General features: G+C 34.6%; 1 protein-coding gene across 37 annotated transcripts in view; it reads right to left on the reverse strand.

The window, feature by feature from the left end:
* Positions 1 to 21,277, reverse strand: part of Nrxn1 (neurexin 1) — a 1,060,252-nt gene that overhangs the window by 112,946 nt on the left and 926,029 nt on the right. For 22 of the 37 annotated variants that reach the window (XM_076833726.2, XM_076833737.2, XM_076833731.2 and 19 more), the window contains 2 exons: positions 10,898 to 10,987; positions 9,200 to 9,519 (listed from right to left, as the gene is read on the reverse strand). In XM_076833726.2, coding sequence (XP_076689841.2) covers positions 9,200 to 9,519; positions 10,898 to 10,987 — 410 coding nt within the window. The remainder of the gene's footprint in view (positions 1 to 9,199; positions 9,520 to 10,897; positions 10,988 to 21,277) is intronic. The other 15 variants (XM_076833753.2, XM_076833750.2, XM_076833756.2 and 12 more) reach the window with 2 other exon arrangements.

Raw genomic sequence — 21,277 nt, forward strand, 5'->3', positions numbered from 1 at the left:
TACTAAATATTATATCAAAAGAGATTATGTCAAGAATGACAAGCCCAATCTGGTCTAATGCAGAGCCAAAAGTTCTCTATGTTTTTCATGTGCAAGCATATTTCCAAGGTTTAAGCTCCCTCACCCAAATACGTTATGAAGGACAGACACAGAAATCAAATCTGCAAGATTTAGCATCATACTGTGAATCAGCTTCTTTCTGTCTAGGAACAACTTGGGAAATAGGTACATGCAAGCTACCGAATGCTCAGTCCACAGGGATTGGAGGCCAGTGGGTGAGGATGGGAAAGCTGAGTCAAACAGTGGCAGGAATGGGGACAACCAACAATTCTTTGTGCAGATCAGCCCAGTGTTGCTAAATACACTGGGGCCCTTGCCTCCTAAATGACAATGACAACTCTTCCTGGGAGTCATTCCCTGCCCTCCGTTACCTGACCCTCACCCAGCCTCTCATACCCACCTCCCCAGGGGGGTGTTGCCACCTCAGTCAGGACAGAACTCAGTTCCTTACATGCCACACAACTGATTCTCTGTTTTAGAAACATAAATTCACAATTATTCTTCCAAGTAGAGAAAACAGCTTTCAAGGTAACAAAACATTCTTTACTTCGTAGTTTGTATTTGAGGAATGCTTCTCAAACGTAAGTGCCATTCATATAGGGCTTTAATGTGTCAGGCACCCTATTTCTTATAGTTTAGAATGAACCATATGAAATTTCCATGTTTGGATAGGAAAAAGTTTTCAAATCAGCATAATTTTATATATTGCCCACTCAATATTGAGTCATCTGATCCTCATAGAAAACTTATAAAAACACAATCCCTATTTTATAGGTGGGAATATGAGGTATTAAGATGAGGAACACATAACTGGTACATGTTAAAAGGAAGGCTGGCATTTAGGTGGGCTCTCTGCTTCCAGAGTTGATGCCCTTGGCCTCTCTGCTGTGCTGCCCCTAAGGATCCATACCACTGCTGCCTCTTTGGATTGTAGCCCCCAGGACACAAGGATTCGGAATCTTGTTATGTGAGGAGAAAGACAGATGAGAATCATTGGAACATGAGATCAAGAGAATAATTCTATAAAATGGGCCCACTGTGCTGACTCCCTCATGTTTTCTTTTCTGAGAAGCAATTTACCTGCAACCCTGCCTGGCCTCAGTGGACAGGATATGTCACAGTCCTCAGCAAACTACCTGGTAACTGAAGGAGAAATACAGGCCTGAAATAATATTAATAAGAGAAATCTAAGTTACTCTGAAGGAGGAGACTTTTTTGACCAGATCCTGAAACTCTGGGACATAAACATAGAATGTATGGTTATGGATCCAATTAGAACCAGTCAGCATGGGCCAAGGTGACCTACAATTGCCATGACAGTGGGGACTTGAAAATCGGATGTCATCCTGCTGTTAGTAAAGAGTCAAGAGGTGGACCTGGGAAGGACTCTCTAGAAACTTCTCTCGGATCTCCAATAAAGCTGGAGTGCAGGAGAGGCACATTGGCCCTGTTCTCTCTGAGAGGACCCACTCTTTTTCTTGAAAGTGTCCCCTTTCCTTTTTCTCTATCCCTTCAAAAAACTCATTCCTGTTATTCTGAGCAACATGTCTACAATCTTTCTTAGTCAAAAAGAATTGGGGTTCAAAAGAGGAGGTCTTTGTGGTGCTCAGTTTCTTGGAAGGCCCCAGCTCCATAACAGGTTTGCAATATGGAATTGTATTTATAAATATCTAGATAACTACTATTAGATAAGAGAAGGAGTATTAAAACATGATACAAAGCTGAACTTCAGTCATGGATCAACTTTATTCATTGTGTGATCTTGGACAACTACTCATATTTCTTAGAGCTAACTTTCTCAAACTATAAAACACTACATAGGATTTTACTAGTTGTTGCCTAAAGATTTGTAAAAGCTACAGAACCTTAAACAAATATATAACATGTTAGGGTGACCACAAAATCTTAAAATCTACTCTTCTGAATCTGAATAGTAAAAATAAAAATTTACAGACTTTTAGAGATGGGGCCTTAGGGATAATTTTAGTTAATGTCTCTCCGTTTTCTGAAGGAGAAAAAAAGCTTAGAGCCAAACAGAAATTTAGAACCCTAAAGATAGGAACTGAATCTACTTTTGTTTGCATTTATAGCATAGAATTCTGATAAAGATCATTATCATTTAGTGTTAATTACATTTAATGATGGTTTCATTTTTTAAAAAATGTTAATTTCTGATAAAAAGCAAATATGAGTCACAAAATGTAACACCTGCTGAAATTTTAATACTGTGTAAAGCGACCAACATTGGATACTTGTTAACTTTTTTTAATAGTCAAAGTAATTATTTTGGTAATAAATGCCAAATGACAAAATCATTGATTGATAGATTCATTCATTCATTCATTCAAATAATGCACCAAGTACTGTGCTCATTCTATAAAGTAAAATAGAGCATAATTTCTAGGATCAAGAAATGTCAAATCCACTGGGGAAGATAACTCCTAGGAACTTACCCATAACTCAGAGAAAGGAACCTGAAGCCAAGTGGGAGAGATGGCCTGGGGAAGTCATGGAGGCTGGAGACTGATGGACCTGCTGCAGAGGACATGGAGATTTGAAAGGGTGTGACCTCAGGAGGCCACTGTGAGTAGTTTAATAGATCTGAAGAAAAGAGTGTGGAGCTGAGTGAGGGAATTTGCATCAAAGCTGAGAGCAGCCAGATGTGGAGAAGGGACCTTGGTGACTACTCAAGGATTCTGCCCTTTGCCCTAAATTTCTGAATGTATGAAGGAAGGAAATGACATCATCATATTTGCATTTTCAAAACAGTAGCACAACTGGGTCCACATCTCACCGGAGGTGGTTATGAATATAAGAGGCAAATGGTGATGAGCTTCTGCAAGGAGGCCAAGGACAAGGGCAGAGGGAAGACCACATCCAAGTACTCTGGAAAGAAGCAGGCTGCACAGCACTGAGATGAGTTATTTTACTTCCCTGCGCCTCCATTTTTTGCATGTGTTGAAAGGAACAGTAATACCAGCCTGTACTTTTTTGAATTTCCATCTTTTGCTTAGATACACATGCACCCTAGGATTTCATTATACTTCTGATTTAATTAAGATACTTATTAGAACCCAGAGAACAACATAAGTGAGGAACAGACACAGCATATCTTGGTGTCACTCCCTGGCTTCTCATTCCTTAACAGAGCAATCAGCTGCCCCTGGCCCCAACCAGAAGGGATATAATCTCCTGGATATGACCGCATGTTTGAATAAGTGTTCTTTACAACTAATTCCACTATCACTAGTAATCTATGCACATTAATTCAAAAGGCATTTCCACTTCATGTTCCCTATCACCGCAACCCTTTGCTCTCCTATCCTCTTTTTTCCGATAGCTGTTGACATCCATGTATATTATTTATTTTTTTTTGTTGTTTTTTTGTGTTTTTTTTGCCTATCTTCCCCTACTAGAACATAAGTTTAATTTTGTTCAATGTTGTACTTCCAGTGACTAGACTAGTACCTGGGATGTAATAATTGCTCAACGAATATGTGTTATGTTAAGTGAATGGATGGATGAATGGATGTGTATACTTGTCTAGGACTGGTTTTGTTGAAAAACATCTCAAAACCAAGTTTGCATCTACCAATAGAGGAGTACCTTTTCATCCAGATTTCAAAGAGAATCTTTGCAGAATTTTCTTAAAGTAAACCCTTTCAAATGTACACACCCTGGGACTTTTGCTTGCCACCAATGAAGGAGAAAAATTACCTTCAAAATAGCAGTTGCTTGCCCACATTTAAAATTACAATGAATAAATCTTCTCACCAGGCACCATTAGTTTCAGAAAACATGCCTTTGTATATATTTTAAAATCAACACTTAAGTGTTTTACCTTCCAATGTGCACTAAAACTTACTGCAAAAAGTGTACATTAACATAAGAAAATTCAGTAGAAGGATTGGGCTAGGGAAAATAATATTAATTATTCATGTCACCAGTATTTTAAACATTCAGAGTGGTTATCAGAACACACATAATTATAAGTAATGCTATTATTTTTTTTAAATAATGAATCCACAGCTAAGGCTAGTTAATATTTTTAATAAAAATAAACTTTTGTTCTTGGAAGTTACCATATGTATTCAGTTATTTCTAAATATTTTTCATGGGAATATGTGTTCATTCTGCTTACATTTTTAAAACAAATTGTATTCATTTTTCATGAGTAGCTCCAAAGCCTCATGAAAAGCACTAGCGGTGGCCAATATATTAAATACTCTTTTCTTGCTGGAACACTAATTGGGTTTCTTTCCAGAAAATTCCAGTGGGAATCAAATGCCATTGACTTTAATAGGATGTCTCATGTGTGAAATATACATGTCTCTGACAAGCTACCACGAATGTTTTATAACCCTCTAGAGTTTCTCTCCTTGAGTAGATTTGGTAACTCTGCCCCAGAAAACTTCACCCTGGAATCACCGAACTGTCCAATATATTCTACTCATATTTGCTGTTTCTGCCTCACTCCATAATTTAATTTCTTCCCAGGAGATGCAGGCTAGTCAAAAACTAGAGTCTTTAAAAACCTTATTCTCTCCCCTTTCTCAAGATTTTCGAAACAAGATGAGAAGATGAAAAAGCTGTGTATTCTAAAAACCAGATAAAACTACCAGATCGGTTTCTTCTCTGAATATTAAGGAGAGGGTTGATATTTATTATTCTTGTGAAGTATGACTTTCTTGCAAAGATAGGTTTTACATATGCTAAAAAAGTAGAGTGCAATATTGGTTAGATACCAAAATGGGTTGCTACTAAGGGTCAAAAATATATCAGTAATTACTTCAGAATGTCAGGTACACACTGGGACTATCCTGGCCAACTGGGATGCCCGGCCACCCTATGAAAAGGTGAAGGGTGACATCTATGCTTTGTTAAATAATGATGAGAAGACCTAATTAAGAGTATCATCACTAGAATCAATTAAATTTTAGAGCTGAACAAAATGCAAGAGATTCCTAGTAACCCACTTATTATAGGGCAGCAACAAACTGAAAAAAGCCAGGCATGGTGCTGCACACCTAAATCTCAGTGGCTCGGGAGGCTGAGATGGGAGGATTGCAAGTTCAAAGCCAGCCTCAGAATGGCGAAGTGCTAAGCAACTCAGTGAGATCCTGTCTCTAAATAAAATCAAAAATAGTGCTGGGGACTGTGGCTCAGTGGTTGAGTGCCCCTGAGTTCAATGCCTGGTAACCATCCCCCACCCACTCCCAAACCACCACCAACAACAAAACAAAAACTAAAGAAGAGTGAGGTAAACAAAACTGTCCAAGTCACACAATAAGGTAGTTGCTGGTGTCCAATGGGAAACTAGACTTCTCATTCACTATTCTCTCCATTATACTACCTCTAAGAAAAAAAAAATTACCAAACCAAGCATTCAAAGTTTCTATAATATGTATATAGCTTGTAAAATATTCAGGAAAGAAAGAAAAGATCATAAAATGTGCTGCAAAGAAAATTCCAGAATAAATGCCGCAATCTTGATCTCAAAAGAAACAGCACAGATCTGCTTTCCTTTCTATACAGATTGGAAAGCAAAGGGAGTGAAGGTTGCCCTTTTACTTATTTACATAAATGCGCACACACATGCACATCATAGAACATTACCAGATCTTGAAGAAGGAGAGGGAACATTTAGCAGCTAAATCCTTCCATCTCATTGCTTCCCCATCCCAGGAAGCTGTCAGCATTCCTAGGAACTTTATAACCACCAATTATTCTCACAAATACTTGTTTTCTGAGAATAGTCTTATGGAAAGTGTCTCCTAAGGCAAATGGATCTTATGGAAACACTTAATAATTAAATATTCTAAGTAAAACAGGTTCCTGAACTTTATGTTATGCATACAAAAGTATTATCGATATTGTTATATTCACATTAAAAGGAAGCCATTTAATCAGAAGAGTTGATAAATATCACCATACTTTCATAATATAAATTATGTCTTTTTAAGGAAACATTAATATGAAAATTGATCAAGAAAGAAGAAAAACTGCTATTATTTTTTCTTCTTAAAGCATATTTACATTTAAGTAGGAAAGTAAACAAGATCTGGTGGAGGATATTTTCATGAACACTCTTATATTCTTGGACCCTGTGAAAAACGAAATACATTTCTCACCTACTCCTTGCCCTGCAGGATGACTGAACAAACCTCATCTCATCTATTTGAAATGAATCCAATTTAATTCTGCTTGACCAAAAATCTGTTTCCACAGTTCTAAAACATGCAATCACCCCAAGGTACATTGCCATTGTAGCTTAAGTGGCTCAGTGTTATCACTGAGGAAAATATACTTTGATTGAAAAAACAGTCCGGTATGGCTTTTGAAAAATGAAATGACCCTTCCTGGTACACAATTTAGTAAGGCAGTAGATAAAAGCAGGCAGATATAGCCATTATGGACGAGGTTGATAGGAGAGATGAGGCATCTAATCTGTAAAAAATGGGTAAACGTTTCCAGAACTAAAATTAGCATTACAAATCACTCGCATATTTAAACTTCCTAAATGTTGAGCAATCCCAACAAACACTTTAAATATATATATAACTTCTTTTAACTTCTTTGTACTTAGAGGACAATTTGAAAATCAATGTTGAGGTAAGAAAAGTTTGCAATAAATTATTGCATTACTCAAAAATAAATAATTTGCTTCCTTCTCTATTGGTTTTCCTCTCCTGTATAGGTGCATTGCACTGGCACCTATGACATATAAAACAATTTTGAAAATGATTTGTCCAAGTTTAAAACATTTTTGCCACAATTGAATATGTGTAACAATTGATTATTTGTAACATATTAAGCCAAACTTTAATTGCTGTTCTTGGTCTATTAAAAGATGTAAAGATTTAAAGTATCTATTTTCCATGAACCTAGCAATTTTTTATTTAAGTCAATACTTCCTCAAATGACCCAAGTAATTATTAATTGATTAAATCATTTACTTGTGTAAACCACTGCTGTCTTTAAACATGTAATAGCTCATAATAAAAAATCTTTCCATTGGCAATTAAATTAACAAGCAGTCAACTGTATTTATTATGTATTAATTAATATTATAAAATGCATACTTTTTATTTCTGAATTTCTCAGTATCTTTTAAAGAAATGGTTACTTTTCCTTTTTTCAAAACAATATTTCTTAGTATGTAGCAGATACTAATTGATAAAATACATCAAAACAATGCTAATGATTCTTTTCTTATTCAAGGATACATTTAGATTACCTAGGAGCTTTTGCAACTGTCATTTCATTAAAAATGTAATACAACTACTAAGAACAATACCTATTTCCAATTATATTCACAGAAACATTTCCAACTCTGAATGCACTTGTTCTCTTATGAATTATTTTATAGAAAGGAAATGGGGTATTGATTCCTTTGTGCTTCATTTTTCCTGTATCAGATTCACTTAAAAAAAAAAAAACTTGCTTAGCATTAACTGAACTACAAATAAATGACAGGAAGAAATCACTAATGAAGTATTATAAGACAATATCAAATGAATCTATTGGGCAAGCATAAATCTCTCTAAAGTTACAACTCTATCAAGTGGTTAAGTGCATGACATTATCACTAATCTTGTCAGTATAGATAGAGAAGTCAATAAAAGGAAGACACTTGAAGCAAACATTCCTACTAAAATGGATATTTCATGAGGGCTAGAGATTGTGTTTGTTGTTTCAATATATCCTTCTGCTTAAAAGAGTGTCCTGCACCTGCAGAGAGTGATTAATAAATATGTCCTTTTGACTATCTTGGAGACAGCCCATTTTACCATGTGCTCAAAGGCAAACAGGAAGAAAACAGGGGCATAGAGGTGCAAAATATGCAATATCATACTGTATCACCTTTATTAATATACAAAATTTATAATTTTTTAATCATTTTTCTTTTCCCAGGGAATTTCTCTTCCTCTATTCTGTTCATAACTCCTCTTTCTATATAAAGTAAAAATTAGAATCTACTTTCTTATTTTCATAGTAAACATGAATTAATTAATAGATAAGGTGCAGATACAAACAAAATTTGCTTTCTATTAGTTTCTTTCCAAATCTGGTACTTAGTCTGTTTCAAACACGTGAAGTAAAAGCAATGTTGAAATTAATTGTTGTTTCTCATGTGCCTTTAGAAGGTAGTTTTCTAGAAAAGTAGGGTCATGTATTTGGAAAAGCTTTTTATGGTACCTAGGAAAGACATTTACTAACTTACAAACAAAATTTAAAAATGAATTTGGGACCAAGGAAAATGAACAGTTGAGAAAGCATTAGCAACTGAATATATACAGAGGCTATAAATGTCAATGGGCATCTAATAGCACATAATGGCATTTCTACACAGTCTACCAGCATTCGTAAATGTCGCTCTGTGTTCTTCATTGATGTGACAGTAATAACTACATCAGTGTCTAGTACATAGTAGGCAATCAACAAGTACATCTTAGTTGAATTAATAAGCCTCTAGCTTGTACCTATGCCACATTTAAAAATTCTTTTTTTGATTGAATAATAAGCTATTAAAGTGAATTCCAGGTGAGCACAATTAGTAAAATATACAGAATACCTTAGCCCAAGATAGTTTTTGAATAGCACATTTGGTGCCTTTGTCCTTAAAGAAATAACATGTTTTTCTCATACATAGTAGAAAAATAGACTATCAATAACCATGAAAGCCACTTGTCTATCAACTCAAAATTTTAAGACTTCAAAATACAATATAAGTATTGCAAGCATACCTCTCTTAAGATCAGTTTTGCTTTTTTCTTAAAAAAATGATAAAGTGTTGATCTTAAACAAACAAGGTCTTTTAAATATTTCATTAATTTACTTGCTCATTAAACTTTAATTGAAAAGTGTGCAATAAGCAGACAATCCTCTCAGCCTGGGCTAGACCAAATGTATGCTATCAAGACTTTTAGCCAGCAACCAGCAAAGCAACACAAAGCCTTTTATAAATGTCCACAAACTACAATATGGTTCAAATTCCAACTGAATGCATTATGTTAAGCAACCTCAAAGGAAGCATTTAGCCTGATATCAGAAAAAAAATCTTATTTTATAAACATCTCACATGCAAAAAAGCCCACTTTCACAGCCCCAAATGAAGGAATGAAATCCGCATGCTCACCTGGCTGATGGGTTCTTTCGTAGGTGGCTTTCCTCTTCTAGCTGTGCTAGTTGCCAGGGTCGTGGTGGTCTCCAGAATTGATGTGGACATCTCTGACTGCATGGCAGTGGCTGTCGACTCAGTTGTCATAGAGGAAGGCACTTCACCAACCAGTCTCACATTTCCCACTATGGCGATGTTGGCATCATTTTCGGCTGCCATATTCAGAACTTTCAAGCCATTGTAGTAAAGCCCAGAGAGCTGGCCCTGGAAGGGCTGGCCCTGCTCTTTCCCGCCAATTATTATGGTTGCTTGGCTATTGAAGATTGTGAGCTGACGCCCTGTAAAAATAATATTACATACATGCAAAAATGTTGATTGTGAACTCTACATTCTACAAAGGATGATAAAACAGATCTTTCATGGGGTGGATAATGAGAGCAATAAACTATAAGAGAGGCATTTGACTCATAATTCATTGCTTATAAATGAGGTGTCCATGAAATGCATAATTATTGGCAAATACTTGTAAATTCTCAAGTTATTGTAAATGTAGTGCTTTTGCTAAAAGACCAATCAAAGATAGGTATTACAAATCAATTTTTAGTGGATCCCTTTGCCCTTTGCCCTCATATCTTATATTGTTGGTCTGTTAAGTCTAAATAGTTAAATTTAAAAGGTGTGACATATCTAACATTTCAAGCATTTGTCATCCTAAAATTACCTCTGACAGAAACTAATCTAGAGTAGCAGAAGTCTAGTTTTAAATTTTATGGTAAAAATTTCGTAATTTGCATAATGTCCACATGTATCTGTATGCTATTCTTTAGAAATGTTTATTTTTGAAGGCAATAGTCCATTGTTATTGGAATCATTCTACTTTTCCGGCAATCACACTGAAAAGAAATGTAGGGTTTACACTTAGCATGTCAGAGACAAAAAAAAAATTCCAAAAATATTTTTTTTTCTGATTGGCTTTCAGCAAGTCTATCAAAATAAAACAAAATGAAAAAAAAAATAGCTTCAGATGTAAAAAGCGGCTTCAGGAATGATACACAAACCAATGGAGAAAAGATGGCACATTTCCATCAAACAACAATCCTTAGCAACAGTACCATTATCATCAAATTGAGGATCCAGTTTAGCAGATTTGCTCTCTGCTCATAAAAAGCATGCACACAACTTTAAGTTCAGTTTTAATTAGGGCTTGTTCCCAAATGCTCTTAGAAGGTTGCAAACGTTAAAGGGACTTCATTTTGACTGGCAATCCATATTGCCCACTATTTAAGATTCCTAGAGTTTAAACAAAGAGTTTTGCTTTTTTTTTTTTTTTTCAGGACCATAATAAAGATATCAGAACTACATATATTTTAGTTAATAATTTAGAGGCTGGAACAATATAATCTATGAATGATTTATCATTTTGGGTTAATGCTTGCTGTGAGTACCTTCATAGATTGAGTTAGTGGATTATATTTAACAGTCCCTTTAACCTTAAGTTAACTGGGTAAGATTATTAAACAGCTGGTACGTCTAAAAATGTATAGAAATTATTATACAAGGTATGCAAATATTACTATCTACATTTAACTGTTTTAAATTTGTTTTTAATTTAGTTTTACGGAAAATTTATTTTATGTTTATTAGTGTTACAATGAAGTACTACTTGGTTATGTTCAAATTATTTTTTTATTTGAAGTTTTAATCAATGTTTTTTACCTTTGTCGAGTAGCCATTCATCAACTACTCGACCAAGTCGATATGGAATTCGCTGTCTAGCAATCGCCAGGCGCTCGTTATCATTGTTTCCTTTAAAGTTTAAAGAGACATTTCATTGGTTAAAATCTGTAAGGTCAAAGGTTAAAAGTTAATACTTAAAGCTTGAGCTATACAGTTGCCACATGATTTTTTGAAATTTGGAATTTTAAAAAGTTCTACCTAGAACATTTCATGTTTCAGACTTGTCATTCATTCATTTATTTTATTTTAGCAAACAAAATTATTCCTATGTTAATTGAAAATTAGAAATCTGCATTTGAGCTAGGTTATTAAACTTATGTTATAGACAGACCCGAACAAGCAATTTAAACAGCATATAATAGCTTTACAAAAAATGACCATTGACCTCAGGGTTTTTTCTTTTTGATGTTTCTTATTAACTAGTTAAACATGTTCAGGTGAAACAGGTTTAAGTTTTCAAAATACATTCAACCTCTTATTCCAGATTAGTAATTTATGAACACCAAACTTAATACCATCTTTGGCACACTGAAGCATCTAAAATAGGCCTAGCATACTTTAGTTCCTATTCAGAAAACAAATTTTCTTATTCATCTCATTTAAGAAAACCACAAAGTCCAAACAGTTCTTGTGTATTCCACATAAATTGGTTTATCAATCACTTGGACATCACAAGAGATTACATCTTGCATCATCCAAATGTGTTTTAGGAAAAGGCTTTGACAAAAGTGACTTTGTTTGAGTGTCCTTCAGTTTCATTTAAAGTTTAACATGTTGAAGCATATAAGATTCAAAAAAATATGTATATGCTTTTATAGACTCAAATATCTGTTTTTTATTAAGTTATTCTAAAAAAGACATAAGAGCTTACGGTACAAATAACAGGCAGTAAACAATGGCTCCTATTCATAGATCTAAACTAATTGAGAGTTTTGCTTCTTTGAATAAAAAATTGTCTGCAAGAAACTCTGTTTAAATTGACCTTGAATAATGCTTGCAAATAGATGAGTGTTTTCTTGATCTATAAAGCACTTAGGAAGAAGCTGGACTGCCCTCCCAGTGCTCAATTGTGGATATTGCAAGAAAAGTTTTTCTGTTCCATAAAATTTAACAGAATTTTGAGCTAATATATTTTGGCAACAGCTCAGATGAGGTATAAGGGGAGGAGAGAAACCTTAAATAACAGTACTACCTACATAAAAATACTGGAACATTGTTGTAGGAAAGATAACAGGTATGTTTCTTTTCTCAAATTTAGAACAATTTCCAAGTGTTTTCAATTTCTTGCACTAACCTTATAATGTACTATACTTACCACAGTAAACCTACCCCAATATTTGCCAAACATTTTTAGAAGACTAGAAAACTATCTTTTTGACTTTATCTGTTTGCCAATAGAATGTCTATATGATTGAAAATATTTCATACATTAATATTTAATTTAAAATGTAATTATTACAATTGAAATAATCATACATTTCAGGAAAGCACTAAAAATATTTCTTTGCATCATGCAATCATTAAAATGTTGCAAAATGGTTTTTTAATAGTGTGGAAATATATTTTTGGTAAGTGAATAATTTTTTTGTAAATGATACAAATAGTATAAAATTCTAAATATACCTGCATTTTTAAAATGTTCACACAGTTGGTGCTCTCTTTTCTGTGTTTGCATAAATGTGTACTTTTAAAATACACTAAAATTTAATGTTGATTACCATGGGGCAGTGTGAATATTGAGTTGTGTGTTTTTTGTCTTATAGTGATTTGTATAATAAATGTTTTACATGCATAATTTGAAAAGGAAACATGAAGTATTTCCCAAAAGCACATCTCTTTTGCTCCAGGGACTTGTTTGTCACTCGATAATCATACTAACTGAGACTACAAGTTCACAATCAAGTGGAACCTTGAGCTGTGTTTCATGCTAGGCTGTTCATGTCATCAGGAGCAGCCCATATTACTTCAGAAACCCTCCCATCTAGTTAGCAAATCCCTACTGTCCAATCACTATTATAGACTTTCAGAGGCCTCCCTGTATCTCAGCACTCACTCCCACTCATCCTCCACATATCAGCCACTCTTGAATCATGCCACTAGCATAACCCTCCCCATTGCCTTCAGGATAAAATCTAGACCTCCAATGAGGTACATGAGCACATCCACAATGTGGTCCCCTCCTACCTCTACTGCCCCATCTCATGGCCATCATTGATTTGCTCTCCTATTTTTAACCCTATGGTTAAAAGGGTTAAAGATTTCCTCAATGATTTTTAAAGCTCTTCTTTCTGTTCTCTGGGTCTTTTCACTTGTAGCTTCTTTTATCTAAGATACTCTTCCTAGCTCTTACCCCATCTAATTTTTTCCTTAGCCATCCCTCTCTCATTGATAGAATCTTCTTGGTGGAAACATTATTTATTCAGGGAGTGTTCCCTTTTGTCTTTGAGTTAGGACAGCTGACAATATACTTTCACATCTCCTGAGTCATCCCTTTTAGAAATAAGCACTGACCTCATAATTGCATATTTGATAAACAGGTTTTTTTTAAAGTCCAAGGCTTTGTGAGACCAAATATTGTGTATCATGTATGTTGTATCTCCAAAGCTTGCGCACAAATCTCTATGATATATCTATAGAATAAACTAGAGAAGGGAATCTTGTTCTCAGTTCTTATAGTTTCTATGGCACCAAGAAGACACCCCTACAGTCTGATAATATTCAAAAGAAAACAAAATCAAATACTAGTGTCCAGAAAATGAACCACATAGTTAAACTTTCCTTTATACTTTCCAAAGGAAAGACCACAAATTTCAAATGCAATTTCATTTCTTTAGTATATTTCCATTGAATTAAAAATCCAATGAATTCATTATTTGTTTCACATCTTCCCCAGGTCACAAAAGATGCAATCATTGATATTAAGAGTAGGAAAATGTTGTGGCGGGGAGTCCTAAATAAGTTGGAGGAAGATGAAAACTTCACATATTCTTTTTGAATGACTTTGAGAAAGGACATCTATAATACATGAATACATACACACACATACATAAAATGTGCCTCATATCTTTGGCACTAACAGAAGAATTAATATAATTGATACGGTGTTTTTTAAGTCAGTAGTATTTTTGAAGATCACCGATGAGACTCAACTAAAAAAAAAGCATAAACACTGCATTTTCAATGAGTAACGGAGGTCATCTAACAACAATGACAATGACAAAGAGATTTAGAAAACAGATTGGGTCGGAGAGACAGATGAGAAAAATATGTGATAATATATATATAAGAAAGGTAACCAAAAAGGGGGTCATATACTCCATAATCCATGAATGTCAAATGCCTGCTATTTCAAAGAGCATCATTTTTTTTTTTTTTTAGTGTAACAATTTGATTTGTAAATCGAAGGACAGACTTTACTCTTTATCAGGGTAATAGGGGTAAATGGGTGGAAAATCAAATAATGTCTACTTCAATTCCATATATAACTATTTTATTCTCTAAATTCTTTGTACTTCTACTTGAATGAAAAAACTATTTTTAGGGCTAAATTATTCACAAATATACTGTTAACCAAATGAAGAGTCAGCTAAACAGAAAAAACTGACAATGCTGCTATTTGTTTTGTATTAGTTTTTACTTCTGAGATGGGTTCTTACGTGCACTGAGTTGGTCTTGAACTCCTAGGAGTAAGTGATCTTCCTGCCTCAGACTTCTGAGCAGCTGGGAATGCAACAGGCATGTGCCACAACACCTGACGAACAATACTCTTTTAAAAGATGATTCCCAAGTCACCACTAAAAGATAGTTCAAATTGTCCTATTCTACAGAACAAGGCCTATATTTTTGCCTTCATTAGATGATTTTCTTTAGAAAGTTGCATGTTGAAGGTGGTAATTAAAGCATATTTCTTTATGCAATTTCTCAAATGGGTGGTAATATTTACTTATAAAATACAATCCAACATTTTGTATGCTCTGATAATTATATTTAATCTAGTCTATAATGCAATATAATCCGTACTCTACATTGCAATATAAGGACATAATACATCCCATTTCATTGGAAGTGGTCAAAGGCAAGTAAAATTTTTATTGATTATTTATTTATTGAAAGGTTTGGAATCTACTACCAAACATGCTAGGGTGTAAGAACATTCCATAAAATTTCTTTGGATAGTCAAAAAAGCAGGCTTGAACTGACAGGTAAGATTAAGAACAAATAGAATGTGCCTGAGAATTCAAACAAAACCCAAGGTACATCTTTGGGAGAAGACCTTTTCATCTTCAATTATTCTAAATCAGAAGAAAGCATAATGCAAGAGTTAACCACTTCTAAATGATCTATTTATTTTGGATTTTTAAGAGGATCCAAGAATTTTTTAAATTGTAAAACTCAAATTAGAGCAAATTATGCTTTTATGATTATGTCAAAAATGTATCATAATGTTATATATAACTTTAAAAACTACCCAAAACACTCAACTATGGCAATTAGTTGAGCCCATAGTTTATACTTATGAAAACGGGCCTCCTTGAATAGTTAAAAGATAGCAATTTATTCTCATACTTTCTTTTCCCTGATAATAGCAGGGTGGCAATTTCTTTTTGTCTCCTCCAGTTAGTTTTGTTTGGGTTCTGTTTATTGGTACTGATGTAGGACTGATGAGGCTAGCCACCCACGGAATTAGCAGGAAGAAGGTTTATTGGCTGCAACTGGACCAGTCCAGAGTGTGGCTTGTGCCTGAAATTTCCTCCTCTGGACAATTATTCTAGAAACTCTTTGTATTTTATACCCAATGTGTGTGTGTGGCCGGGGGGGGGGGGGGGGGGGGAGGGGAGATTGGGAGTTTACATTTTTGTAGGAGTCTACATAAAAGTAATTTTTTGAGTTATCAGAAAGTGCTTTTTGTCTCATTTTTTAGAACAGTCAGAGGTTTTACACATTTTACCACAAAAGCAGGAGCAACATCATCAAGTCCATGGTTAAACTTAGCTTTTGCAAGACAGAGTAACAGGAAATAGGGAATTGTAATCACACTGAGTTTTTTTTTTTTTTTTTTTTTTTTTTTGCAGAAAATCTTTGCTGATATTCTCTTAACAACAATTTTAGATGAGGGTCTCTGCAGAAGCTTAATTAACTTGCATTGGTGAAGAAGGGGGTGCCACTATAGTATCTTCACTGAAAACATCACCAATAACAAACGTATCTCTATTGAAGTAAATTTGAAGCAATGAAACTGCATGTAAAGGTTGGTGTTATTTTATTTTGAATTGCTGAAGGATTATATATTTTTGACAGGAGGAAAGCATCCTCCCTTTGCCCATAGTAATGTTAACTCAACAAATTGATAGGAATAAACCTCAATTGGATGGCCTTTCAAGTAAAAGTACTGAATGTAATGGATACTTCACACAAGGTCCCAGGGGTAAAGAATAAAAGGAAAACCTGATTAGTTATACTTGGAATATGATACTTTTTTGATTAAATCCTAGATAATTTCATTGTCTCTCCTATAAAAAAGACCTAATATTTATATCCCCTTCAAACTTGTATTGTTGGAAACTAATTCCCAATGTGATAATATTTGGAGATACTTAAGTCATAAAACAGAGCCCTTGTGAATGGGATTATTGCCTTTAAAATGAGGCCACGTAAATCACCCCTGTCCCTTTCACTGTGTGAGGACATAGTGAAGAGATGGTCATTTATGATCTAGGAGGCATCCCTCATCAGACAAGGAAGCTATTGGTGCCTTGATCTAGGATGTCTTCCCTAACTATGAGAAATAAATTTCTGTTGTTTATAAGCCACTCACTTTATGGTATTTTGTCATAGCACCTCAAACTCTCTTAGACACAATCTCACCAAAAATACTTGGTCACATTTTATTGTATTAGTTTTATAGGAATCAGTCAACTCCAAGGAAACAAAAGTTAATTTCAAAGGATCAAGGTAAACATCAAGGACCAATAAAACTCATATACTCGACTTAGGGTTAAATTTCATGGTGGAACTCAGAACAAAAAGAAGCAAAATTTTAATCGTAATTGTACACCTTTTGGCCAGTAGAGATAAAGTATAGGAACATCACTGACATATAGTTTTCTCCACCCATCTTTATCTTCACCCTTGCTGTGCAATTTCTGTTGGAAATAAAAATGTCAGTTTTTGATATGACACAGTAATATCCTTGGAAAAAAATAACGGCAATGCTATGAGCCAAATATTTGTATCGAGAAAATATGAAAGTAAATTAAAAAAAACCAACAACAAAAATATACTTGCTTCTTTTGGACTCTTTGTTTCCTGAGTTTTTAAATACTAGGAAAGAAAATGAAAGAGTTCTAAAAGCTATGCATACTTCAAGAGAAGATTAGGAGTCTGTTTTTAGATGTTTTGATTGTGAATTAGAACAGTATATATTTTTGACACAGGGGATGTCTTCACTCTCTGCCCATAGTAATATGATATTAATATATGCCCAGGTCCATAAGACAATGTAAAAATTTAACATAGTTTTGTAAAATCATTCTAACATTAAAAGGAACATTATCAAATAATTTTTATCTAAATGTTCTATGTGTGGTTTTTATATGTACCAAATAGAGTAATGCCTAACTTAGCTGGAATGTTCCACAAAAGTGTATTTTAAACATCATTGACACTTGAAGAACAAACTCTTGAAAAACAAACCTAACTATTTCAATGAAAACATTTATTCTATGTATTACTTTATTTCTACATCATTAAGATTTGTAAATAACAAGTACATACATCTATTTGGCTTCTGCCTAATTCTTTAGTTTCATTTTAAGAACTTCTAACTCTTTAAATTCTAGACATTCCATATCTTTTTCAATTTCTTTATCTAAGCCAATTCACTTTGAACATGTCATTCTAATTGCCTTCCAGGTTTCCTATATCCCTGTGTATTCCTGCCCACTCCCATCTCCCTCTCCTCCTTCTCCTTTCCTCTCTTTTCTCTCTCTCTCTCTCTCTCTCTCTCTCTCATACATACCCACATCCCTGAGTCCAGCTAACCTATTTTCATTTAAATATTAACTATACCTGTTTCTCAAGGATCATTCCTGTTTCCTCTCCCCCTCCATTAAATTATCTTACATCCTTCCATTAGGCATTCTTATAACACTTAGGAAGAATGTCTATAATCATGATAAAATAAGTTAATTGATTCTAAACTATCTGTAGATTCCTTGGGGGCAGAAACCATGTCTATTCTGTTTGCTGCTATATACCTTGTATATAACACAATTTGGGGGACATTATGCCTGCTTGATAATAAATTCCTAAGTGAAAGCTAAACCCATTTGAAGTATTTATTGCATGGTAATACAGTCATATTTGTTGTTCCAAAATTCATAAAGCATGTCTTGGGGTATAGCTCAGTGCTAGCACTGAGGCATTGGGGTCTGTTCCCAGAACCATAAAAAAGAAAAGATCCATAAAACAGTAAGGTTGCTAGCATCTATTAACTAGGACTCAATCTTTTTTTGGATCAGTGATGATTTTGCCATTAAGGTAAACAATAGTGTATGTGTCTTAAATAAAACCTTTTGTGCTTAAATACAAACCAATGATATATAACTATGTCGGCTCTACTAACATACATATACTTCAGCCAAAAAATTAATACCATTTGTGATCTATTTTTGTTCCCTAATTACATACAGAGCTGATGGTTGATTTGGTCAGAGAAGAACTTCTGAAAGTGCTTAAATTCGCCAATAAACTGCATATGACAGAGATAGTCTCAGACTCAATGAGTCTTCAGACACATATATCATTGCCAAGACTATGCCTACCTAGACTCATTTCAGTAGTGATTTCTTTAAGGTGAATCGACATGTAGACTCTCCAAGAAGCACCTGCTTCCAAACTCCATCAATAACATATCAATGGCCTATGAGGAAAACAGCTTTTCTTTAAGGCCAACAGGATACAAAGTTGGGACTCATTGGCAAAAGTTACAGATCTTCTAGTCTTTATAATGTGAAGGCAGGGAACTTCTGGAATATGCCCAATTTAGGCTGATACATAGCAGCAAGGGACTTGGATTGTCTTCTGGACTTGAAAATCTGCATTGAATGATGAACACACACTACCAGAGGCTAAAGGTGCTTCTTTTCTGACAATAGGGCTAGGGCAGTCAGTTAGCTTGCAACTAAGTTTCTTGCTTCCTGGAAAATCCAGTTGTGATGTTCATAATAGGAGGAACCTTTTGAACCTGGATATATCTAAATCCAAAGCTGTTTCATGGATGGTTGTTGCAGCAATGTCTTATAACAGCCTGGGTCATAAAAGCCCAACATCTCCTTAGTTTTCCTTGCCCTTTGCTATATGATGGAAGATGCCCTAATATCATTTATTAATGTCCTGCTTTATAAAGTGTGGAGTGAGATTATCGCTGTGGACACATGAAATCAGTAACCTTCTCCACACCCTTGGCGATTTCATCAGGAGGCTATTTTTTATCATTTCCATTTTATAGATTCAGATGGTGAAGCAGAGGTAAGTAAAGTGATCAAAGACCAATTACAGTTGAAAACCCAGCAAGAAGCAGAATTTCATTATCTTCCTTTTATAATGAAACCTTGCCATGCAGAGCCACTTGAGACATAAAATGTTCCTGGCATTTCTTGTCTTTACCCCTAACATATAAAACATGTCCCAAGTATAATAATCTACAAAGTTCTTTTTTTATTTTTATTTTTATTTTTTTAAAGCTGACCCTCTCAAGAGACAAATTGGAAAAGGAGGGAGGTTCAAAAGACCACTGCACTTTGGGCTTGTGAGAGAAGAGAGAAAACTTTGCAACATGTTAAAATAAATTTAGCTTGGACATCTCATTTCCTCCTTTCTTCTTTTTACTCATCTCTTTGTTTCTCCCTTTATCCATTTCCAGGAACCCTGAGGCCTCATACCACTTAATAATCTGATGTGTGCATTTACATTTATTACCCCTAGACATAGCTCATGTTCCCAAAAGACCACCTTCCTTCTTCTTTTGTTCCAATAATTAAACCTCTATTTCTTTAGTTTAGTTGAGTTAGATGTTAGGAAAGCAATTTGGCTCAATGAGATCAATACATAAGCATTGACTGTGTACTCTGCAAGTTGTTATGTCAGGCAAACATCAATGTATTGTGTGGCTCCTACTGTCGAAGGGTACACAAGCTGGGAAGTCAAGGGGCAAAGTGAAGAAAGTTAAACAAAAACAGATGTAGGTCAAAGTTCAAAATAATAGATAACTTGTCAAAAGGATACAAGTTCACCGTGTGAACAGCAGTTGCCACAGATATTCAGAGAGGAAATGGATCAGAACAAAGAAATTGTGCTTGAACACAGGGATTTCATCCAGATCACAAAAAATCTAAATTTTATTGAAATAATAATGATAAAAATGTGTTATCCTGTGGATATCAATCTCCAAAAGGTTAGTTTAGCTTCATAAAGATATTTCTTAAATCTGTTTCTTAAATATACTCTCCAGTAAAATATAGTCTCAAAAATAATTAAAATATGAATAATGACTCTAATAGTTATGCCATGAGATCTAAAGAAGTAGTAGATCCAACGTTGAAGCTACTATGTAAAATATAATGCAAATTGGCAAGAATTTGAAGGCAATATGTAAAAATGAAAATATTTGTGTTAGAATGGAGGAATTATGGTTGATCTTTTTTCAAACTTTAATAGTATGAATACTGTATGAATACATATTTCAACTTTGTTCCCAATGCTTCCTTAAAAAGATACACAATCATTGTCTGGAAATTTAAGTGTAGTGTCTTAATGCAATACTGCAACCCTGTCAGTCAGCTTTCTACAGCTGTGGAGAACACACACTGCTCAAGTAGGGCATTGCTCTGTGAGTAATGCTTCAGATGACATCCCAGCCCCTCCTGTGAAACAGCAGGCCTTTGTATCCAGTTAAACAATATCTTCATGTGAGACTGCTGTGATGTGGGGCATGGCAGGCCACAGGCTGCCTACTGCAGAGTTCAATGATGCTTTGGGGAAGAAATTATAATAAGCTTAGTGCATGTCTAACTGGATTGAGAAATTTCTCCCTTCACTTCCCTCTTTAATGTGGATCTATATTAAGATATTTAGTGCTCCTTTATATAAAGATTTATATAAGCAGTTGGTCCTATTAGCTACTTATATTCAAAAACTGCAGTTGATATTGTTTCCTCAGATTAATTAATAATAAAGGTAGCCTCACTCATCTTGGATCTCATTGCCTACATGGAATGAATAGCAATTCATACTTTCTTCCCTGGCTTTTACATGCTCTTGATTTCCCCATACAGAGACTGAAATATCATATCAAAAACC

This window comes from Callospermophilus lateralis, chromosome 14 (assembly GCF_048772815.1).
Source record: "Callospermophilus lateralis isolate mCalLat2 chromosome 14, mCalLat2.hap1, whole genome shotgun sequence".
Taxonomy (NCBI): Eukaryota; Metazoa; Chordata; class Mammalia; order Rodentia; family Sciuridae; genus Callospermophilus; species Callospermophilus lateralis.